Genomic DNA, 22,131 nt, shown 5'->3' with positions numbered 1-22,131 from the left:
ATATTGTGATTGTGGCTCTCCTTGTAATATTTCCACACAGCAGTGACTCCTGATGTGGTGAGATTGCAGTTACTTGCATTGTTTGGATGCTGTAATATATCAAAACATCATCTGGAATGTCGAAACTGGTCAGGATGCTCAAAGCACATACAAAAAAAACAATAAAAATGGGATTTGCTAGAGGTCCATTTGCATATCACAGCCTTCTGTGATATTGGTATTGTAAAGGACAATATGGCAATAATATTTAGCAATAAATAAATTGTGCAGCTTCAGTACCAGCTCCAAATTTTACTTCTAAATGTTAGTAGAGCTGTAGTGGATATAGACTTTTGAAATGTTACTGAAATCTTGACATACACACACACACACAGGAAGGGGGAAAAAAAACCACCATAAAAAGTGGTCTGGCACTGAGACCTAAATGTGTGAATCCATCATTTGCTGCAGGGACCTTAGAATGCAGGATCACAAAAGGCCGCGGCTCAGCAGGCCTGCTCATCTGGACGACATCTCGCAGTAGCTAATCCACACCAGATGCCAACCCCGACCAGGAGCGTTAGTCCCAGGACACAGACTTGAGGCGGGAGGCCAAGGCCCAAGCTGCGATGTTCCTGCCTTCCTGCGCTTTTTTGGGGATCTGTTTAATGATTGCATCACTTACCCATGCTTAATACAGTTGTGGGTAAATGCCTAAGACATTTGTGGGAAATGTAGTTTGATATGAATTGTATTGCTAGCCTTTCTCCTTTTGCAAAATCTTTTCAGAGGTCTGTGCTTCAAATGTTATCGGTTACGCATTCTGTAATTGGTAGCCAATTATGTGAGGGTACACACACAGAGGAGTGCATATTACAAGTAGTTTGGGCAATCATTAACAAGCTTTTTTGTTGTAGTAGTGCAGGACACATTGTTGGATATGTGAAAGACACATCTGCTCTTTGAAGTAGAGCAAGTTGGGTAAAAAGAGTCATGTGACCACCACAATTATGAACTAGAGCAAATGTGGCTATTTGAGGATTGCCGTCGTACTGAAACTTTGTCATGTCCAGGTCTGAACCCAAGTTTAAGTAAAATATGGGGGGATAGTTGCCTGAAAAATACTATGATTTGTTTTATGAATGTACACAAATACAAAGGGGAGGTGGCTACAATTTACTAACTTTTTAAACCTTTTAAAAACTAGCAGATGGGAGCTTGTATGGCAGTTTTTAAGCTTCACAATACACTTGCTTTGTTAACAAATCCGGTAAAATGGCTCGGCTCAAAGCCGGCGAGCTTTAATGCCCGGGCTGCACGCATCCGTTTTGATTTCTGACTAAAGGTCATGGCGTGTCGGCTGGGAGAGGACCGAGCCGAGTGTCCCGTGTGCTGTGTGTGGACACACGGGACAGTAAAGCATTTTCATGCGTATTTGAGGGTTGTGAGCGGGAGGAGGGGAGCTGGAGGTAATAAATAGTCTCAGCCTTTCAACTTGCCGGCAGGCTTTCTCATGCATTTCCTCCTTCTGCAATAAAGACTTTGAATTCCCACCCCCCCAAGCATTTCATCTGCACTCTCACCCTGGCTGCCTAAACCTCCACAGACTGAGAACTTTGGCTAATTTGCCTCTGTCTAAGACCCAACTAGTTCCCCTTGATGTGTAGTTATTTTGCTTAGGATATATTTAGGATCGCAACAGTGTTCTTTCCTAGTTTAACTCTGACTTCTAACTAAACTGTTGAGATGCGTTTTGGTGTTTAAATTTCACTAATGCACAAAGTAGTCAAGTGTCTTAATTTGCAGCTTTGGTTATCTTGTTTATCAGAGATTATTTCCTCTGCTGCAGTCTGTCCCACAGCTTAACCATAGTGCCTATGCAGTTTAACAATGCCTTTATGTTCCTGTCCCTTGGAAAATGCACAACTGATGTCTCTCTCTCACACACACTCACTCACACACACAGTTTCTGTGTTTGAATTGAACCATTTGTCTTTCCAATCTACTGTGCACACCTTGCAATATACAAGTCATTCTGTCAACCAGATATGAGCGTTTTTGTCGCGCGTGTGTGGTGTTACACCGCCTTCGTCTCGTCCTGGTCACTGCTACGCTTCCGAGTGTTTTTATCGTTTTGCTGTCGTCCCGTTGCTGTTTCCTCTCTGTCCCAGAGTGCTTGTCTCTGACATGAGCGAAATAAGACGTCGTTTCCTGTGGACCATCTGTTCCGTGCGCGGCCTTTCAGAGTCATTAGCTTTATTGTGATCGCTTTATTATGCTGCCACTGGCACGCTAAATCTTTGAGGAGGGTCGCGTTCATTTGTTCAAGGTCGACTTTGGCATAACTGGGTGTCGGTTTAAGACAGTTTCCTTACTCCGGTGAAAAGACTCCGCGGCTGTTTCTATATATATATATATATATGAGAGAGAGAGAGAGAGAGAGCTTGCTTTAATTAATATATGACTGTTCGTTCTCGCTCAAGCCGCTTCCTGCGGAATAAGTTAAGTGCTTTTGGGCAGAATTATGTGAAACTCTTCTTTAATAATCAGACTGAAAGCGCGTGTCATGAGCCGTATCAATCACAGGCTGCACTTCGGTCGTTTCATTTCGTGATAAGAATCGGGGCAGATTTAAGGGGCACGTTCATTAAATAACGTGTTGCTACTGGGAAAAAAACGGAGCCCTTTTGTGTAAAATCAATATTCTCCCTACTGCATGTCAAGGACAAAAATCCAAGCACCGAAGCCGGGAAATAAGGCGCAGCTAGTATATCGCTCCCCTGATGGATGGAGCCATCTCTGGCTGGCAGCAGCCTTGGGGTGCCGGCCTGACTGATGCCGCCGGCCCGCTGCTTGACTATTCATTGTCTTGTTATAAACACCGCTCGCAGACTGGCCTTTCTGCTGGGGGCTTTGGTTAAGTGCTGCGACCGCCGATGTTCTCCCTTTTGAATAGGCAACCTGCGAACTATTGTATGGCCCAAGCAGCGAGTCTGAATTTGCTATTTAATTAGATCCCTTCTGCGAGTTATGGTGACTGCGTGTGCATGCGGGTTGCTTTTCCGGCTGTAGCTCATATTTTACAGAGTCCTTGTTGTTGCTCCCTGAAACAAGCCACTGCGGCTTCTACTTTTGCGTTTATTTTCCCCCCAGCAACGACACAAACGCAATCCCAATGTGGCTCTTCTCACGTGGCGCGGGCCGTCTTCACGTTAACGCATTGCGCAATGTCTCCTTTTCAACCGCGGACCCATTTTCGCCTGCTCCGCCGCTCGCGGAACAGTTTTGCACGTCGTGTCGAGAAGAATAGCACGACTACGCTTGTGCCGTAGCCAATGAGAGGCGAGGAAAGCCGGGGGGGCGTTGCCAGAGGGCGCAGGGGGCGGGGTCTCTGCGCAGCTGCCGACGCTCGTCAGAATTTGCGGTGTAGGGTGTCCTCGAGGATGGACGGAGACACCCTCGAGAAGGGTGCTCGGCTTGTACGGGAATCTGTCTGAAATATAGAAATAAAGGACCGCGGGACGTCGGGGAGACTTTGAATGTGCCCGCTCGCTCTGTTTCGAGAAAGTAGGTCGAAGTAGGACGAAGTTTTTTGTGTTTTCCGCCGTGGCGCTGTCTACGCGAGACGAGACGGTGTCTCGTGGAATTGGACAGCTCGCGTGGAGTAAATATGAGGCAGAACAGCACTGGGCCGTTTTTGGATCTCGTCGGACTCACGCGTTGATGTTTTGCTTTAAGGCTGTTAACTCGTTGGATTGCTGCTAAATCCATTTTCCCAAAGCGATTTTGGAGCTGCACATTTTTTATCAGTTTTTCTTTTTTTTCGTGCCGCGCGGGCATAGCACCTTTACTTTTGCCACACTTGCACGCGGTTTTATTCAACGTAATTAAAGCCTGGAGGTCTGAACGTTAACACGTACATTTAACGCATTGTAACTATGCAACGACGTCAAACCAAATAATCGCCGGGTGAGGAATGCATCCATGCCACTATGGACTGTCGTCGAGTTTGTTACCGAGACGGTTCCGAGTTTTGCGTGCAGGCCAAGTTTTCGAGACTTTGCAGCGAATAACATCTCGTCAAGTGCCGCCTGTTGCAGAATCGTCTTGCTGGGTTGGTCAACCTGTGCGTGCTAAAAAGATTACTTTTTAAGTCGATGATTTCAAGCCTTGCATTCGAAAGCGAAGGCTAATACGGACGGCTAGAGGAAAGAGACCCTTTTTTTTGGGGGGCGGGGGGGGATTGCATTTTGCACCATGTACGAGAGCGTGGACGTAGTGGGGCTGAGCCCCAGCCCTAACCCTTTCATACCCCTGGATTACTACCACCAGAATCGCGGCTGTTTGATCCCGGATAAAGGCCTCGTGTCGGGATCGTCGCGGGGATACGGCACCATCAGGAACCCGCACTGGAGCGGCTCTAGTCATTGTAGGTGACAGTTTTGCTTGCTTTGCTGCGCGAACCGCACTTTTCCAAAGTTGGATGGGTCCATACGAAACCGCTTTAGGCGACGATGAAATCCTTTGGCTGTTTTAATCGACAAATCCCGTGTTTTAGAACGCAGTCGCTCCCGGGACTTCAGGTGGCTGCGTGCCAGGTGATGAGCGCGCGGTATGTAACTTTTGCACGAGGGATTAAGTCTAGCTCGATCTTAGAGATGTAGGTGAGATGACTAGCAGTTTACGCTTTTACCGCTGCATTACATCCTGAAGTGGTTCGCTTATTCCACGAAGGACATTTACTCTTGTTAAGTGTGTGTGTGTAGGCTGAACGTCTTGATAATTCATTAGCCAGTTTGCAGTCCCTCATAGCCCCAGTTTAAGGGCATTCTCCCCCAAAAGGACTGTTTGTTTGTGTATGAAAAGTTTTTTAAAAGTTAATGGAGATTCGTCGCGCAGTGAGACAGTTGCTGCATATGCGCGAGAAGGCGGCATGCTATTTGGGTTCGTGCTTGTCACAAGGTCTGGTGTGCTCTCTCAGCACGAGTGCGACATTTCACGGGCCTGGATCTGCCCGGAAACACGGCCCCCAACAATGGTTTGGACGCGTGGACATCGGTAAGCTCCTGTAAGCCTGTTTGAGGGGCGATTTGTTCTGCAGCTCAGCGTCCTTTTCGTATGGAGAAGTGCTTACCCCCAGTCCCCTGGAGGAACGCACTGTCGGGGATAACGTGCTCATATTGTGGGTTGTTTGTTTTTTTGTCACACACTCACACATACCCGAGGGCCTTGCTCGACTCTCAGCCTGCTGCTCGTGACCCACGCGCGTTCCTCTTGCATCGCGAGGCCTACCTCGTGAGCGTTCAGCTAGCTTTAGACTGCGGTGCGATCATGCACGCAGGACTTTGTAGTCTTGATGCTCTTGTTTCCAGTTGCAGCGGAGACTGGGCCGGCCGCTCACTTTAGAGAAGTGTCGCGCACGCCGAGCCGTGCCCAGCGTCGGTTTGTTGGACGCGCGTTGTTTCTTTCCTGCGCTAATGACACTGTGCTTCTGGCTGGGACCGCAGTTTCCCCGGCGTTAAAAAGCTGTCTGTCTGTGTCCACAGCACTGTATTGCAAATAAATACGAACCACACATTCCGCTTCTGTATTAGACACCCATGACGGTCTATTAAGTGGCGTGGCTTTTAGTGTAGTGGTCTTAGAGTTGATCTTCCGCGCGCACAAGGTAATGTCTGCCTGTTGATTTGACCTTAATATACACGGTCCTTTTCATAATTTATAACTGAATAAATAACACGCTATTCAGTGTTTATAGAATAAACACCGTTAATACAGATCACGCACTTTGTTCCTCGTTTCCACACTGCAGGCGGCAGATCCTGTACTCTCCGTCACTTCTGCAATACGAGTGTTTTTATTAACGGACTCTCTGACCTTCCTGCAGGCTTTTGCCTGCGTGGTCACCAGGGAGGGTGGCCATCCTAGCTTTACGCTAGGCCCTGCCCACCACCCCGGGCTTGCCGGATCTCAGGGGGGATCCATCATGGGCTGTTTGAAAAGCTCTCCATCACACAGGCTTGGCGCAGCAGAGTGACGGGAGGCAGACTGATCTCCACGCACGCAGACACCAACCCGCCCACCCACACAAAAATGCACCCACACACAAGCACATTTCCCCCGTGAGGCCACTGTCATCAGAGAACAGGCCCTTCTTCTGAGACAAATGTTTATTTATAAGAATAATGGTCTATGGCAATGGTAAAATATGGGTGTTTGAATTTATATTTCTAAAGCTATAAACATTTCGCTGGTGCCGTGGAAATGGTAAATGTTAAACAGGATTCAATTGGCAGACACTGTTCTCTGTGTGTTCTTGGTGATTATCTGAAAGAGCACTGCACTATGTATATAGTGTGTGTGTGTGTGTGTGCGTGCGTGCATAAATGCATACACACACAAACATCCCGTGTGGTCTTATAGTGGAGAAATGTGTGTCCTAGAAAGCTCTTACACTGTAAAATAACCGGGGAAATCTTTCATGCATCAGTAGACATATACATGCCCATTAAGTGTGGTGAAAGGGGACTCTTCTTTGTGGGGGGGCTGGAGTCCGTGCTAGACATCCAGCGTGGGTCCAGCTGAGCTCCCTGTACAGTGGGAGTAGGGGAAGTCCTGTCTTCGTGCCATGAAAGAGACAGCAACTGAGTGGAAGACTAGCCCCCGGTAGTGGGCCTCAGAGCCGGGAACGAATAAACGGCTGGAGAGATTAGATGGAAACACGGACAGGTGGACCTGTGGATGGACACATGGAGAGACGGACCGATGTGTGTGATCGATTGCCGACGGAGAGGCGGCACGGAGATTCTTGCTGTCGTCGCCACAGATAGGAAACGATTGGACGTCACGAGGAGAGGTGCATTGTGGGAAAAGAAGGAAATGCGCAGGGATGACCTGCATTCTTAAAGCGCCCCAGGGTGTCTGTCTCCACTGACTGCTGCGTTACCGTGGAGTGGTGTGCGTCGGCACGCTGGTGTGTGGTTTGCGTTTCGCGCTGGAGCGTTTTTGCTTGCTGCCCTTCCCTGCTGGCAGGGGCAGTTGCGGCTTCGCTGCGGTTCGGCTGCCTACACTGTGTTTGCTTCCCCTGGCCTTAAACACAGGGCAGCACTCGTGCGGCTCTGGTGGTACTGGCGAGGGGCTGGGTGTGTGCGGGGGTCCCGGCATCCTGGCGCAGGCCTGCCTGGAAGCTGCTGTTGGGGTAACCTTCACTTCTGTGACGTGATCCATGTCTGAGGCGTTGTGCTGTGTCCTGTGGAGGGTCCCGAAGGAGCAGTCGAGGCAGGACTTTCGGGATTCCCCCTTCCGCTACGGATACTGTGCCACATGAACGTGCACGGAGCGCTCCACTGCAGAAACGGGTGAGGTATTGATCCTGGAGTGCTCCAGGGCCTCCTTGAACCATTGGCCCTCCTGCGCCAGCTGAGCTGAGCCGTCGGGTCAAGCCAGATGGCTGGTAGGAATTGAGCAGTGAGCCGGACCGTGACGTCTGTGGTTGGCTCAGATGTTGGTAACGATGTGCGCACAGTACGTCATACCGCGCACGCGGGGCCTCCGATCACCACCTGCAAGCCGCCGTTCCTCCTCTCTCAGAATATCGGGTTAGCCACTCTCTTATTAAACTAAGGGCAGACGTCGGTGTTGTACCGACATGGGACCCGAGGTGGGGATTTCATAGCGCATGGTGGCCCTTCGAAGAGGGCAAGCACGGCCCGGCGGTGGCAGCTTCTGTTTGAACCACAAGGAGCAGGCCCTTCTCCCGGTCCGCAGGAACCACACGGGCCCCGAAAGTGGGAAGTGTTCGGTGCGTCGACCCTTTTGTCGTTTGTCCGGTTGTGCAGATGGAGTGTGTTTGTAGATGGAGTGTGGAATTTCTGCAGTTGGAAAACGCGTTGTTGGGATACGTATGCACACACAGCAGGAGTCGAGCTTAGCTGCAATTCAGAATCATCCCAAACTGACATGGTCTGGCGGCGAACTTCGCCCCGGACAAGGCAGAGGCTTTTCGGTTCTATTTGTAAGATGCGAGTTGTTGGCGCAGAGTGCGATTTGATGGTGGGCGCGGCCTCTACAGCACAAGACACGCGCACGCTTGCGTCCTTCCTTTCGTCCTTGATTACATGTAGTGGAATATATTGCCAGACTGGACGGATTCATATTTTCCATCTGGTAGGAAAATACCTGACCAGTAGTGGTTGATGATATAGCGTAGGTCTCCTGTGGGGGACCTGGGTTCAAACTCCATCTGTGCAGGTGCTCTGTGTAGAGCCAATAAGAGTCCTTGGCCGTTACTCCCAACACTGCATGCGCCTACCTCCTGGAACGTGCTTGAAACTGCAAGTCGCTCTGAAGAAGAGTGTCTGCCAAATGTGTAAAATGTAGTGGTCTGTTGATAGAATGCGATATCAAGCACATTCCAGCATTTTATTTCCTAGGGACCAAAAAAAAAAAAAATGGCGAAGGCACTTAAAATATCAGTGCGGGGGAGGTGGGGTGTCTTTTGTGTTGCTGGCCATAAAATGTCAAGGCAGAAAGAGAAAGCAAGATGGGCCATAACCGCAGGCCGTAAAAAAAGAAGGGGCCCCGGGGCTGAAACCTGTTTTGGCAGGGTGCCGGGGGGGACGAAACTTACGCCGCCTTCTGAGAACCTGGGGAGGCGGGGCTAAGCGACAGCTCTCAGGGCCTGGGGAGGCGGGACTGAGACGGAGCAGCTCGAAGTGGCCGAGGGTGGGGTGGTCAGCAGAGGGAGCGGAGCTGGCCTGTAGCTCTGAAGGACTGGAGGGCCTCGCACGGCAGATTTTATCACCTGCTTAAAGAATGTACGACTTAAAGAAACAGTTTTTCATAATTTAATCACTTTGTGGTTCTGATTTATTTCTTTTGGATGTGTTATTTATTTATTTTTCCTGGTGCTATGGAAAATTTTTTAAAACGTTGCCTACTTTTATTCCAATAACTTTCTAATATCGTTGTGTTCTGTGCTTTCTTGATATTCCGAAGAGCCAGCACCCATATTTGTGAGCAAACCCAGCTGTTGTATATTTCAGTGCCAGGCAGCGTACCAGCTGCGTCACTATAAGTGCGAACGAGTACTGTAGGGAACCTTAAATGAATCCAGTGACCTAACGAGGCGAAGCCGGAGCTGCTCGTGTGGCGGCTTCACCCAGGGAACGTTTCCGTATGAGCTGTCAGCTGAGAGCAAAAACGCCGATGGAGAAAGTCTTCGGCCATGTTTGAAGTGTTGGCTGAACTCGCCTGAGCTGGCCTGGGGTTCCTAGCCTGGGGTTCGCGTGGTGATTCTAAGCAGGTACAGGCCAGAGTGTGCTGGTGTGGAACGTCCAGTATTGCATGTTGGAGTGCTGAACTGCTTGTGACAGTGGTGGTGGGCTGTGATGTCTAAAAGATTTGCAGCGGAAGGTTCAGTTCGCAGGGAGATACCTCCCCATAATGTGCGTTACCATAAGATGCCCCAAGATCTGTTACCCTGTGGAAAGTGCAGGACCATATTCCACAGTAGAAGTGCCGATGGCTAAATAACGGATATTTTGATAAATATTTGATATAAAAGTTTTGATTGTGACAAAATGAAAACCAGATGTTTGTCACAAAGAGGAAGGAGTATACAGTGTCCAGTGTAGGATCATTTGCATCCTTTCGACCTCTGGCCAAGGGGCGGAGTTTGCCTGCTGTGGACTGTGAGCCATTGAAATGCAAAGTGAAAGGGGTCGCTGAGGTCAAATTGCACTAAAGACACTAAACCAATCCTACCACACTGTTCTCAAGCAGTGAGGAGCTTGACCTTTGGACCCTGTTTGATTTCTTTCTTTCTCTCTCTCTCGCTCTCTCTCTCTGTGTCTGTCCCTCGCGCTCCCCTCTAAACTAATTAATTAAAAAATCAACAGTAAAGCGGGATATAAGACAGGAAGGACCACATTTATTGGTTGGTCGGCAGTACATGGATAAGACTACATGAGGAAAGATGAGTTACAATGCTCCTCTTATATTCAGGCACTAACGTTTGTTGGTGGCTTCTACGATTTCTAAAAGAGATTCTCTTTTAATTTTCTGGTGGTTCAGGGAACGTGGGGACCTTGTCACACATTTTTGGCTCCGTCTTCTTGCTCTCTCGTCTCTGATGCGTTTGTTTTGTATATGAAAGTGATTCTCCAGTTCATCTGCCCACTGGCTCAAGGCAGTGGCCAGGTGTTGATCGCTGATTTTGTACATTATTCAAAGCTGTCTCTGTGGTTGCTTGTTTTGAGTAGATACTCTGCTCATGTGTACTGGAGCTCAAGCACTTCCCAGCATGCTTCACTCCCACCCTCCCCCCCATCTCTGGTGTTTTGGATGCTTTCCCACTGGAGCTGAATGGAGGTCATTGCCTGTGGGTGGGGAGACACCGCGCCGTCCTGAGCTGTGCGATCGTCCTTCTACACTTGTCTGAGGCTTCCTTCTGTCTTTCGCTAGTCACACTTCATTCCCGGCCCTCGGCTTCGGGGGGAGACGCCGGACTTCCCTCTTGCCAGCCTTTGCTCAGCCGCTCGGGAAGTCCGTAAAAATGTGGCTTAATTGGAAAATCGCTCTCGGGTTTGGCCGTGGCGGCCTGCTGGCAGAGCACGCCAGCTGTCTCCCTCTGGGCTGCGGCCTGTGCGCTGGGGCCAGCTGAAAACACGGGGTTTCATATCACAACAGCCGTTCTGCTCCTCCGGCTGCCGCTCGACCCGTTTATATTTAGTGCTCTAGGCGGCCTGCCGCATGTGGGCCAGCGGGGGCTTTTTCCAGCCTTTAATTGTGTGTTTGAGTTTTCTTTAAACCTGCATTGAGTGCATTTAGACACGTGGATGTTAATTTGAGATTTTAATGTGCAGACGGTAAAAGAACTGGCAAAGATCGGAGTTTGTCAGGCTTGTGCTAAAGGGATCACGGGATCCGAAGCCGTTCTGAAGCCAGAGGCTGTTTTGACTTCGGCCTCCTGGATGGGATCCCAGGAGGGGTAGTGAGCTGTAATCCGAGTGCTTGTGCGATCGGTGCCATCAACGTCGCGCCTCACCCACACGGAGCTGTCCGCATGCTGCTCGGAGAGTCACCATTCGCAGCTGCAGTGTCTTCCACTGTAGCCCGGTGAGCACCTTCTCTCCACCACGGGCTGCACCACGGGGAACAGGTCGCGTAGCTCACCCTGGTAGAGCAGGTTGATCAACGTCCCGGTGGCACTGAGAACATGGGTTTAGTTCCCAGGGAGCAACGTATCGTCATATTGCAAGTGCTGTCAGTATAAATGGACGGACAGGAATGCTCAACAGTGTCGAACACAAACCCAGAGTTGCACCCAGAGAGGAGAGACAAACCCAGAGTCTCCCCACGCTGCTACACCTGTAGAGAAGGGACACCACCAACAGTCCTGTCACATTGATTTGCTTCATTTTATAATTGTTTCTTTCGATACATGAAACTCTGACCCTGTTTATGGATATAGGACCTCCTGGGGCATTGATTAGAGATGTGACCTTTCAGTCAGTCCTGCCGCTCTGTGAGGAGGGAGAGGGGTCTCTGAGGGCCGTGTTGGGAGGGCTCCACCACTCCAGGGGTGTCCCTACTCCTGCCTGAGGACAGGCTCTGTCCACAGCACCCACAGCCTCTGTGCCTGAGGCAAACTCCCACCCCCACCAGGCTTCGTCTCAGTGAATCAGCTGTTCTCAGGCTACGTCTTGTGCTCGTGTGTCACACGCGTCTTGTCCTTGTTATAGGAAACTCCTGGTCTGAGTCACGTCTGAGCGGAGGTGATTCAGCGGCTGAAGCAGCGTTGCTTCTTTCTTTCCCCTTCCTATGTCACACCGACCCGGTCGTCGACTCCAGCCCTCGCCTGTCCTGCTCCATCTGCGCCCTTTCTGCCCGCACGGCCACCACTCCCCTCTGTCCCCACGCACTCTTCCAAGGCTCTCCCAGACTGCTTCACCCTCTAATGCGCGTGCGAGCTGGCAGAGTTCTCCTTTCCATTTCAGTTTGTGAAAGCATTTTAAACACTTTTTCATAGGTTTTAGGACGGTACTGGTTGCTGGTTTAATCCTGTGCCTTGTATGCAGGACACCAAACTTTTTTTTTTTTTTTTGACTTCGATTCTGCTGTCAAATACAATTTGCAGGTAAAAATAACACCTCAGAAAGCGGCAGTCTGGTTTCACGCGTCGGGGTCCCGGGCCTGCACAGCTGTCCAGTGTCTCCAACAGTGCCGTGTACCAGCTGACACAATGAGGGCAAAAACGGACTCTTAAATCTGGAGGCTGACGGCAAGAATGTAGGTTTCTCAGACATCAGCCAGCAGACAGGAGACGTGTACTCTTTAGACGGCCCGTTTCTTGGGTGGTGGCGTATATTTCGGCCCTTTCTCTCAAACCTTTCCCATTCGCACCAGCTCATCAGAAGCTCTGATCTGGCACAGACGTCTTGGACATCAAAGCAAAACAGCAAACTGACAAAATTTCATCTCGTCTATATCACACTAGGTCTCTAGTAAAAGGAATGCCTTCTCGCGGTGCCTGTGTCGGCCAATCAGACGTGAGGGGTGGGGCTTGGGAGAGCATGAGTCACCAGGTTGGCAGTAGCTGGATCAGACAGGTCCTGTGACTCACTGGCACACTGGTGCTAAGTGACCTACATTGCCACCCTCTCTCTCTCTCTCTCATATTGCAGTAATGATAGCATTAATGATCACTCCCTGGGTTGTGTTTGCAGCTATTCCCTTTCCTGACTAATTTAGCTTTGAATAACAACAAAAAAGGATCTCTCCTGCGATGGCAAGGAGGCAGGCGTGTGTGTGTGCGCGCGAGCGCGAGCGCAACAGTGCGAGAAAGAGACAGGCAGTGTGTAATAGTCGTACCAGGATGTGCTTTCTCCCAGGAGAGCTCCAGTCTCTCACTCCTTTTTCCTTTCATCCTCTGCCCCATTTTTTTTCCCACCTCTCACTCATACCCTGTCTCCATCCCTCCTTCCTTCTCTCACTCCCTCTCTCTTTCGCATAAACCCACCAGCCCATTTCTTCTTCCAACCCAAAGTCTCAAACAGTTTCTCTCATGTTCTCAATCTTTCTCTCTCCCCGCTGGAGCTGTCACTTGTGTTAGCGCAGCTGTCTCTCTCCCTGGCTTGCTGTTGGGGGAATAACTCAATAAGGATTTTTGTTCCTCAGCTCTGCCTGTTTCCAGCTTTCTCCTCCACCAGTTTAGTAGTTCCCTCTACAGCGTTGCTGGGTCCTACTGGGGGTAAACCCCTGTAGCTGTGAACTGTAAACCCGCGCACACTGGCCCCTAACTAAACCCACACTGACTCTGTTTGTTTTTAAATACATGCTAACTGGTCCTTAAATAAACCAGATCTTGACTTTGTACTGGGGCCTTAACCCATGTTTGCCGGAGCTTAACTCGGCCCACGTTTTCTGAGCCTTGACTAATCTAAACCCAACCTGCCTGACAACAGTGTGCCACTCACTGCTCTATCCTTCACTCACTCCTAACCTCGCTCTTCTCTCACCCCCTCTGTCTCTTGCTCAGCCAATTCTGCTGCTTGTCCTGTGTCTCTTCCTCTGTCTGTGGTCACACGCCCTGTGAGGGCTGTTCCTTCGCCACCAGATGACTCAAGAACTGCTAACGGTGTTGTGGTCTGCAGGGAATGGAGACCTCCACCGACCTGAGATCAGTTCAGCCATGAACTCAATGGAGGAATGAATCATGTCCTCTGACCTGAGATCAGTTTAGTAGAGAAGTCAGTGCAGGCTAATCTTTTGAGGATCTCGTTTTACAAATTCCGCAATTGCGGTTCCTGCCCTGATGGCGCGTGTTGTGAGGGGCACCCTGTTGCTCCGTGTCATGCAGTTCCATCATTAACCGGAATGCCTGCGATTAACTCCGATCACCACGGCGTGACCTTCGGAAAAACATACGGCATTCCCAAAAGGACCAGCTGTAGCAGAATGACGGCGTCCTGAATTCGCATGTATTCCGGTGTGCCTCTCAGCACTCTCACTCTTGTGCAGTGAGATAGTAAGTGTGTGCAGGGGGTATGTGAGGGCTTTTACTAACCTGCAGAAAGCTGCTCAGCTTTGCAGAGTTCTTGTATGTGAAGGTGCAGGTGGACTGGTGCCACCGTTTGCTGGATCCAGCAGTAAACCGATTGGGCTCTTGTACGGTAATGTCTCAAACACAAACTGTTATGTTCGGTAATCTTATGCTACGGTGCACGCCCCCTGTGTCTGTACACCAGGAGCCAAAACACCACCTCTGAACAACACACTCTCTGTCATAACGTAACCTGCATTAGAGATCCATGATCATCCAGTTCACATGTGCCTTCGCTTCCGACCACTGCGTTTCGGATTGAAATCTGACATCTAGCTAACATTAGCTGATGAATACGTAACCTTACATGAAGCATCTGAGGGTGGGATTTAGCTAATAATCGCCTGTTTTTGGTTTTAGCTAACAAGATAATGTTAACATTATTTAATGTGATGTGAACAATATTTTAATAGCCAAGTGCTTAAGTGCATTTGGCTAGTTTGCTAACGTTAGGGACGTTATCACCAGCCGCTTAACCGCCACGCGACCTTAATGAACTTGACCCCGAGGTCGAACAACTTACTGCTCAACAATAGATTGCTTTACTACAGAAATGACAACTCGAGCAAAGCTATTAACACCGGTCTAAGGTAAAACAAACAAGCAAACAACCGAAAGTGATCGCTGCCAATCAACAGTGTTTATGTCGATCTCCTGATCACAACACCACCAAGAAACCTGGAACTTATATAAAACCCCCTTCACTGGAAAGAAAAACATTGAGGAAGAGATTAATGTGAGGGGAGTTTATAGAATTGACACAACAGAATTAATATAATTGCCAAATATATATAAGGAAATACTTTGCTGAAGGATCTCTGTCCGCATGTTTTGTTTCTCGGGAAACTCTGTGTACTTTACTATAATTTTGAATCTCTCTCTCATATATATTTGTGTGGAAGGGGTGTGTGTGTGTTGGCAGGTGTGCGTGCTCATATTTTCCAGTCTGCTCTATCTTTTGAGGGACCGGCCCAGTCTGGCACTCTTTAGAGAGTCCCGGGCCTTAGAGCGCAGGAAACAACCTGCTGGTGGTGTCACGGATGCACCTGGTTGCTGGAGACCGAAATGCCATAGAGATGGCGTCTTCACCTGCTCCACCTGCCAGATGGGCCCAGTGCCAGCCGATATGATCCACCCACCAACGCCGCTCTGTGACCTGCACGGTCCTGCTCCATTAAAGCCCTGCCGCTTGTGTAACACAGGAACAGTACCGACCGAGACGGGTGGAGGTGAGACAGGGCGAGCGGTTAGGTGTAGCTGGGCCCGTCCCCGAGATCTGGGGCAGTAGTGCTGCCTTCAGTACGCGGGCTCAGTACAGCTGGGCAAAGAACAGCAGAGAGGCAAGACAAAGCAGTATTTGTGTGTGTGTGTGTGTGTGTGTGTGTGTGTTAGACAGATGGAGAGGAAAAAAGGTCGCAACGAGTGAGAGGAATGTGTGCAAAGTACACACACGCACACTCCTGCTCGTCCATCGTGCAGGTGAAATATTCTTTAATGTTATCGTTTTCATAAATCTGTATACGCCTGCGTGTGAGAACCCAGGTCTGTCTGCGAGTGTGGTTGTGTGTGGCTCCACAACGTCTGGAGTGCTGAGCTCCCTTCATCCTTCTACCCCACCGAGGACAGGCTGGCTCTACATATGTATACCCTGGAGAGGGGCTTCCTGTGCTGGTAGTGTTGGCGGTCTCTCTGGTGAGGCTTCTCAGCGTCCGCTGGCACGTCCTCTGCCCACCACAGCTTTATTAATTACGGCTAGCTTAAGGGCCCAGGGACGAGAGAGGAGACAGACAGAGTGGGTTTTTGGGCGGGGCCTACCCGTCTGCTCACACAGGTTTGGGAGATGCGGCGCATGGTGCGAGGACATGTATGACATCCACTCTGTTCCTTTGGTTACCTCAAACGCCGCGTGTTTAGGAGGACGTAATGCGTTTGTAAGGATGTAGGTGTTTGGTTGTCCTTGACGTTTTTATAAAGCTCTTAGTTTCCAGACAGGCATTTCTAATAGCCGTTCCTGCGTATTTGATCTGGATGAGGCCGCCCTCCGTCACGGTTACTGGCGCTGTTTCAGACGCGGTCATTACATTCCACACCTGGACCAGATGCGAACGTTCCTGTGACGTGAATGAACTGAGAATACGGCACAGTTTGATCTTGACTGTAGGAAGGCATGTACTGCTTCGCCCTGGGGGGCTTTGGGTGGGCTTTGATGTGAAATGTGCAACACTCGTGGTGCGTGCGTTAACCCGGGCCCTCTTCCTCCGGCAGCTGTGGAGACGCAGAGCACCAGTTCGGAGGAGCTCGTGCCCAGCCCACCCTCGCCCCCTCCTCCGCCGCGCGTGTACAAGCCCTGCTTCGTGTGCCAGGACAAGTCGTCGGGCTACCACTATGGTGTCAGCGCCTGTGAGGGCTGCAAGGTACCGCCCACCACCCGCTGAAGCCACGCCCTCCTCTTTTCCCTCTTTAGTGCCACTTTTCCAGTTCTCTCCTTTTCTTTAACTATCCTGAAGAACTTGCATTTCCGATCTCGATGAAGCTTCCTGACGGGTGTGCCCCAACCCTGCCCCTTCCCTACAACCGGAATGATATAACCTCCAAATACCTGCAATGCCTCAAATTCCTATTTTGCACAGATTTCTCAGCACTGCCCTCACACACACACACACACACACACACACACACACACACACACACACACACACACACACACACACACACACGAAATATAATCCATCCCTGGCAGAGCGGTGAACTCTACCCCTCAGGTTCTGTGCTTTTCCATAATTGAAGAGCAGCGTTGTACAGGTTGTGTGCTGTATAGTCTTGGTCCGGCCGCCGGGTCGAGCCGGGCCGCCTGATGCTGCAACCCAAAGACGGCGTGCTCCCGACTGCCCCCTGCTGACACGCGTGTGCACATGCGCTCCAGAACACACACACTCTCCCAACCTCACATGCACTCTGGGACACACATGCACACCTCCGACTACATATAGACACCCAGCTACATGTGCAAGTTTAATATCTCCCCTCTCCCCATGATTGTCAGAGGTGTCTAAGGCCTGCTGACCTCCTGTAATTAAAGCACATGTGAGTGAAGGTCAAGGTTCTCTCAGGCTTCAACTCTCACCTCTATTTGTGCTGCAGGCTGCTACTCTCTAGGTAGCCCGTTATGGGCTCCGCCCCCCCCCGCACTCGTCATACTGTCATACTGAGGGATTGCACAGCGAGGCCCATACAGTGCTCTCAGGCGTAGCGCCTGCTAGTGGCGGATCTGCATCAGCGAGCTTAGCTGGCTGGTTTATGACTGACTCACTTTCCTCTCTCCTCTTCGTCTGGGGCGCAGGGCTTCTTCCGCCGGAGCATCCAGAAGAACATGGTGTACACGTGCCACCGCGAGAAGAGCTGCGTCATCAACAAGGTCACGCGCAACCGCTGCCAGTACTGCCGCCTGCAGAAGTGTCTGGAAGTGGGCATGTCCAAGGAGTGTGAGTGTCGCCACGGCAACCCAGGGCACACACGCACGCACGCACCCACACCCACACTGCTGCCTGCACAAGTGTCCGGAAGTTGCCGTGTCCAAGCAGTGCGACACACACAAGCACACACACACACCCACATGCATACACCCACACAACCGCTGTCTGGAAGCGGGCATGGCCAGGGAGTGTGTGTGTGTGTGTGTGTGTGTGTGTGTGTGTGTGTGTGTGTGTGTGTGTGTGTGTGTGTCATGCGTCTGCCCCATACCACTAGCACAGGGGCCCACCCCTTCCTGCACACTTCCTATCTGTTTCTCATTTGACCCTAAGGGCCATCTTTTGACCTTGAAGATTCATAGCAACCAGTGACTTCAAAACTCTGTAGTAGAGCGCAAGTGTTTCACAAGCCTGTCCCACTAGCTCCACCTTGTGGCAGTGTGTGTCTGACCTGACAAGCAGGATTTTGAAGTGTATGTATTATTTTGTGTGTGTTAGGGGAATGGAGCTCATGATTAAGTTCTGGCTTAGCAAGCCCAGAGCCAGCAGGTCATGTGATTTCTGACCTCTGTGCCAGGGCCTGTCAAGTATATTTGCTGTGTCTCTCTTTCCCCACTGCTAGCCTGTCTGACCTTTGACCTAAGCTCACCCAAGCTGTTCCAAAGTCTGACCAGAAGCCCTTCTTGCCTTTTTTCTAGGTTGTAGACTTTAAAGTGGTGGTGAAATCAGGCTTCTTAACATGATGCACAGGAAAGAATTTGACTCATCATAGGCCTTTTATTCTGTTAAGCCACTGCTATTTAATTAAAACTTTTAGCCAAACTGCCCCCATTTCTAGATGATGAAAAAATGGTTGTTGTTGTTGTTATTGTTATTATTATTATTATTATTATTAATAATAATAACAATAATAATAATAATAAACTATTTAATATCAGTAAAACAACCTTTCAAGTACAATACGAAGACAATAAATACCGCTACGTTAAAGAACTATAAGATAGACAGCAGTGTAATACCAGAGGATGCCAGACCTTGGGAAGAGTTTCTAACCTTGGAGAATACCTGAGCAAGAGCTTCCGCATCACCTACTGCCAATGAATGCTTTAGAACCTTGGCTCAGTGGATGCTCTAGAACCTTGGCTCAGTGGATGCTTTAGAACCTTGGCTCAGTGGATTCTCTGGAGGCCTGATGCTTGTGAGATGTTTCTGCTGTCCCTGCTACGAGATGTAGCCCTGTAGCTGTTGTTGAGCAGACTAGACATGAGTGCTGTGAAATCGTTTCTCCAGATGTTATTGAAATATCCTCATCTCATCCCACACACCCCTTCTCCTTACTAATGTATGTTTGAGAAGCAGTGTGTGTCAATATGGATTCGTGTGTGTGTTTGTTGTTGTTGTTGTTTTGTTGTTGTTTGTTGTCATTGTGAAGGATGACTTCCTTTCACTAATAGTTCTTTAATGGTTCCATTAGATGGGGTTTTCGAAGCTTATGCTGCCCCCTGCTCTCTCTGGGGGGGGGGGGGGGGTTTAAAGCCGGAGGCATTCCGTACTGTGTGTGAGCCTGTGGTTGTGTGTGGGGGAGATGTGTTCTGTTGGAAAAGGAGAAACCGGGGTGCAGATATGAAAGCAGTGAGAAATGTCTGTACGTTTGGAATGTGGGTGTTGTAGTGGAAGGAGAACTGAATAGGAACACGCAGTGATGTCACAAGGGGGAGGTGTACCAGGTGGTTTTTTTTCTCTCCAGATTGAAACCGTTACTGTTCAAGTATTCGCTGTGGGCATAACTGAAACTCTGCTGAAAGCTTTAGCGCTAGAGGAACAGGGCACGATTCTGCCATTGTGTCCTTAAAAAGCGTGCGTCCTTTCTGGGACGGTTTGGCTCCAGCTTTAAACCAAGCCGTTCGTACCCTGACTCGCACGTGCTCGACGAGGACTGAACTTTCCAGCAGGGTAGCATACCTTCAGCTCCGTTAGAAATACCTGCAGTGGTGTGTGTGGGTTTGTATGTGTGTTTGTGTCTCAGCGGTGGGAATGTGGACCAGAGACAAGAAACGTGATTTACTGAGAGAGATACTGAGCCACAAGGAAAATGGGAAATTGGGGGGGGGGGGGGGGGGGGGGGGGTTGAGCTCTTCATTGAAATGGAGGCAGCGAGATGGTGGAGTGTTTGGGGGTGGTGGGTCCTCACCAGTTCAAGCCGTGATCTGTCATGTGGGGCTATTAGATTAAGAGCAGTATTGACTGCACACACAGGCCGTTCATCACTGTTATTAACAGCTTTATTTGACAATGCCGTGTGTCTGTGTGTGTGTGTGTGTCTGTGTGTGTGTGTGTGTCTGTGTGTCTGTCTGTCTGTCTGTCTGTCTGTCTGTGAATTATATCAGGGATGGCCAAACGAAATGTAAAACAAAGCATATTCAATAGGCCTTTGAAATGACCTGAGATATTAGTGTGGTGATTGGTCGTGTGTCGGGCTGCTGTAGTCTGGCCCCGTGCCCGTCACCTGTGGTCTGGGCTGAGGATGCCTGCTGGCCTGGCACACTGATGCCCCACGCTGCCCGTTTGGCTGCTGTTTGCTGACTGGTGGAATACGATCCATTTTTTAAAAAGATGATTATTCGCATTTTTTTTTCCCTGCTGACAGCTGTTCGGAATGACCGGAACAAAAAGAAGAAGGAGGAGAAGAAGACGGAATGTTCCGAGAGCTACGTCTTGAGTCCTGACACGGAGCAGATGATCGAGAGAGTGAGGAAGGCCCACCAGGACACGTTTCCGTCACTGTGTCAACTGGGCAAGTACACCACGGTGAGGCCAGCTCTCCTTGCAGAACTCGCAGCCTAGAATTTACCTTCCAGTTTGGTGAACATTTTTCAAACCTCGCCAAGACGTTCACACGAAGACGTTTTCATTGAACGCCAAACGCCGGCGCAGACGTAAACGTGAGCCCTGTTTAACCTGCCTGCAGCAGAGCTGCTGTCTGGGTGCGTGAACGCTCTTCTTCCTCCTCCTCTCTGGTAGAATAACAGCTCGGACCACAGGGTGTCCCTGGACGTGGACCTGTGGGACAAGTTCAGCGAGCTGTCCACCAAGTGCATCATCAAGACGGTGGAGTTCGCCAAGCAGCTGCCGGGGTTCACCACGCTCACCATTGCCGACCAGATCACCCTGCTCAAAGCCGCTTGCCTGGACATCCTGGTGAGTCGCCGCGTGAGAGCAACGACCTCGGGGTCGCGAGCGCGTTCAGGTCGCGTCTCAGAACGCGACGTCCTTTCTTCACCTCGGTGTGCTGCAGGGTTTGACACCCACGTTCCTTCTCTCATTCCTTCCTTCTCCTCCGTTTGCTCCCCCGTCAGATTCTGCGGATCTGCACGCGCTACACGCCTGACCAGGACACCATGACGTTCTCGGACGGGCTGACGCTCAACCGCACGCAGATGCACAACGCCGGCTTCGGGCCGCTCACGGACCTGGTGTTCGCCTTCGCCAACCAGCTGCTGCCGCTGGAGATGGACGACGCCGAGACGGGACTGCTCAGCGCCATCTGCTTGCTGTGTGGAGGTACTGCGTGCGTTTCCTGAGCATCCACATGGCTGGTTAGTATAAACAGTGGGCAGAATGCCTGAATGTGTGTGTGTGTGTGTCTATAGATCGACAGGACCTAGAGGAGTCAGACAAGGTGGATGTGCTTCAGGAACCATTGCTCGAGGCGCTGAAGGTCTACGTGAGGAAGAGGAGGCCTCATAAGCCCCACATGTTCCCTAAGATGCTGATGAAGATCACAGATCTGCGGAGCATCAGTGCTAAAGGTGAGTTTAGCAGTTACCTTCATACAACCCCCACCCCATAAAACAGCACGCCTCATATTAAGGAACACGCTGACTAGCACTGTTCAGTATATGAATGTTTACCCCTTGCAAGCAGCTCCTCATTTCTCTCTCTCCGTTGTTCCCTCCTCCTTGTTCACCACTCTCTGCCCCTCTCTCGCTCCCTCCCTCCCCAGGGGCGGAGCGGGTGATCACGCTGAAGATGGAGATCCCTGGCTCCATGCCTCCTCTCATCCAGGAGATGCTGGAGAACTCAGAGGGCCTGGATGGGAGCGGCGGGGTGCGCCCGAGCGGAGGGGGGTGTCCCCCGGGCAGCTGCAGCCCCAGCTCCGCGCAGAGCAGCCCGTCGCCACACTCCCCCTGACCCTCCTCCTGGGCTCGCCCGGGGAGACAAAACGGCCCAAAACAAAACGCTACCCAGCTTGGGTCTGACCCGAGCCCAGGATCCCTATCACGTCTCTGAAGGGCGGAGCACAGGACTCGGGACTCGTTGGCTGGAGCGGGGGGGGGGGGGGGGGTGATCGTGATGTGGCTGTTGGCAGGGTGGACCCAGGCTGAGGGCGCCTTCTAGTGGAGGGTGCTCGTCTGCGACAGGACGAAGGCCACGGCGGACAGAAGCAGCCTCGCCCCTCGACCCCTGACCCTTAGCCTGCTTGAGCTGCCGCAGGTTCTAGAAATGCAGTCGGACTCTCGGAACCACCAGCGGGAGCAGAGAGGAGAGGCTGTACTGTATGGAGACGATATTGTTGAA

At 50.7% G+C, this 22,131-nt stretch overlaps 2 protein-coding genes across 3 annotated transcripts in view; both read left to right on the top strand.

Annotated features, from left to right (window-relative positions):
• rarab (retinoic acid receptor, alpha b) overlaps positions 1–21,886 on the top strand; it is a 69,270-nt gene extending 47,384 nt beyond the window's left edge. Inside the window, exons 1-8 of one of the 2 annotated variants that reach the window (XM_027017847.2) lie at positions 4,237–4,408; positions 16,349–16,497; positions 17,424–17,565; positions 20,201–20,361; positions 20,575–20,751; positions 20,910–21,114; positions 21,204–21,362; positions 21,557–21,886. In XM_027017847.2, coding sequence (XP_026873648.1) covers positions 4,237–4,408; positions 16,349–16,497; positions 17,424–17,565; positions 20,201–20,361; positions 20,575–20,751; positions 20,910–21,114; positions 21,204–21,362; positions 21,557–21,744 — 1,353 coding nt within the window. In that variant the 3' untranslated portion in view covers positions 21,745–21,886. Of the gene's footprint in view, positions 1–4,236; positions 4,409–16,348; positions 16,498–17,423; positions 17,566–20,200; positions 20,362–20,574; positions 20,752–20,909; positions 21,115–21,203; positions 21,363–21,556 lie in introns of those variants that run through there. The other variant, XM_027017848.2, reaches the window with a different exon arrangement.
• Positions 8,737–16,333, top strand: LOC118243038. Its single transcript, XM_035536599.1, has 2 exons — positions 8,737–15,312; positions 15,476–16,333. Exons 1-2 carry the CDS (start codon positions 14,910–14,912, stop codon positions 16,024–16,026), a joined length of 954 nt encoding a protein of 317 aa, XP_035392492.1. The 5' UTR covers positions 8,737–14,909; the 3' UTR covers positions 16,027–16,333.
• Positions 21,887–22,131: the final 245 nt, after the last annotated feature.

Source organism: Electrophorus electricus, chromosome 1 (genome assembly GCF_013358815.1).
Source record: "Electrophorus electricus isolate fEleEle1 chromosome 1, fEleEle1.pri, whole genome shotgun sequence".
Taxonomy (NCBI): Eukaryota; Metazoa; Chordata; class Actinopteri; order Gymnotiformes; family Gymnotidae; genus Electrophorus; species Electrophorus electricus.
Note: the sequence above shows the minus strand (reverse complement) of the source record. Positions and strands in the feature narration are given on the sequence as shown.

What these genes read in the sequence shown, in the direction of transcription:
- LOC118243038 (XM_035536599.1), top strand. Translation starts at nt 14,910, where the DNA reads ATGTTTTGTTTCTCGGGAAACTCTGTGTACTTTACTATAATTTTGAAT. An exon ending in ACCGACCGAGACGGGTGGAG is followed by an intron (nt 15,313 to 15,475) that starts GTGAGACAGGGC and finishes TGTGTGTGTTAG; the next exon opens with ACAGATGGAGAGGAAAAAAG.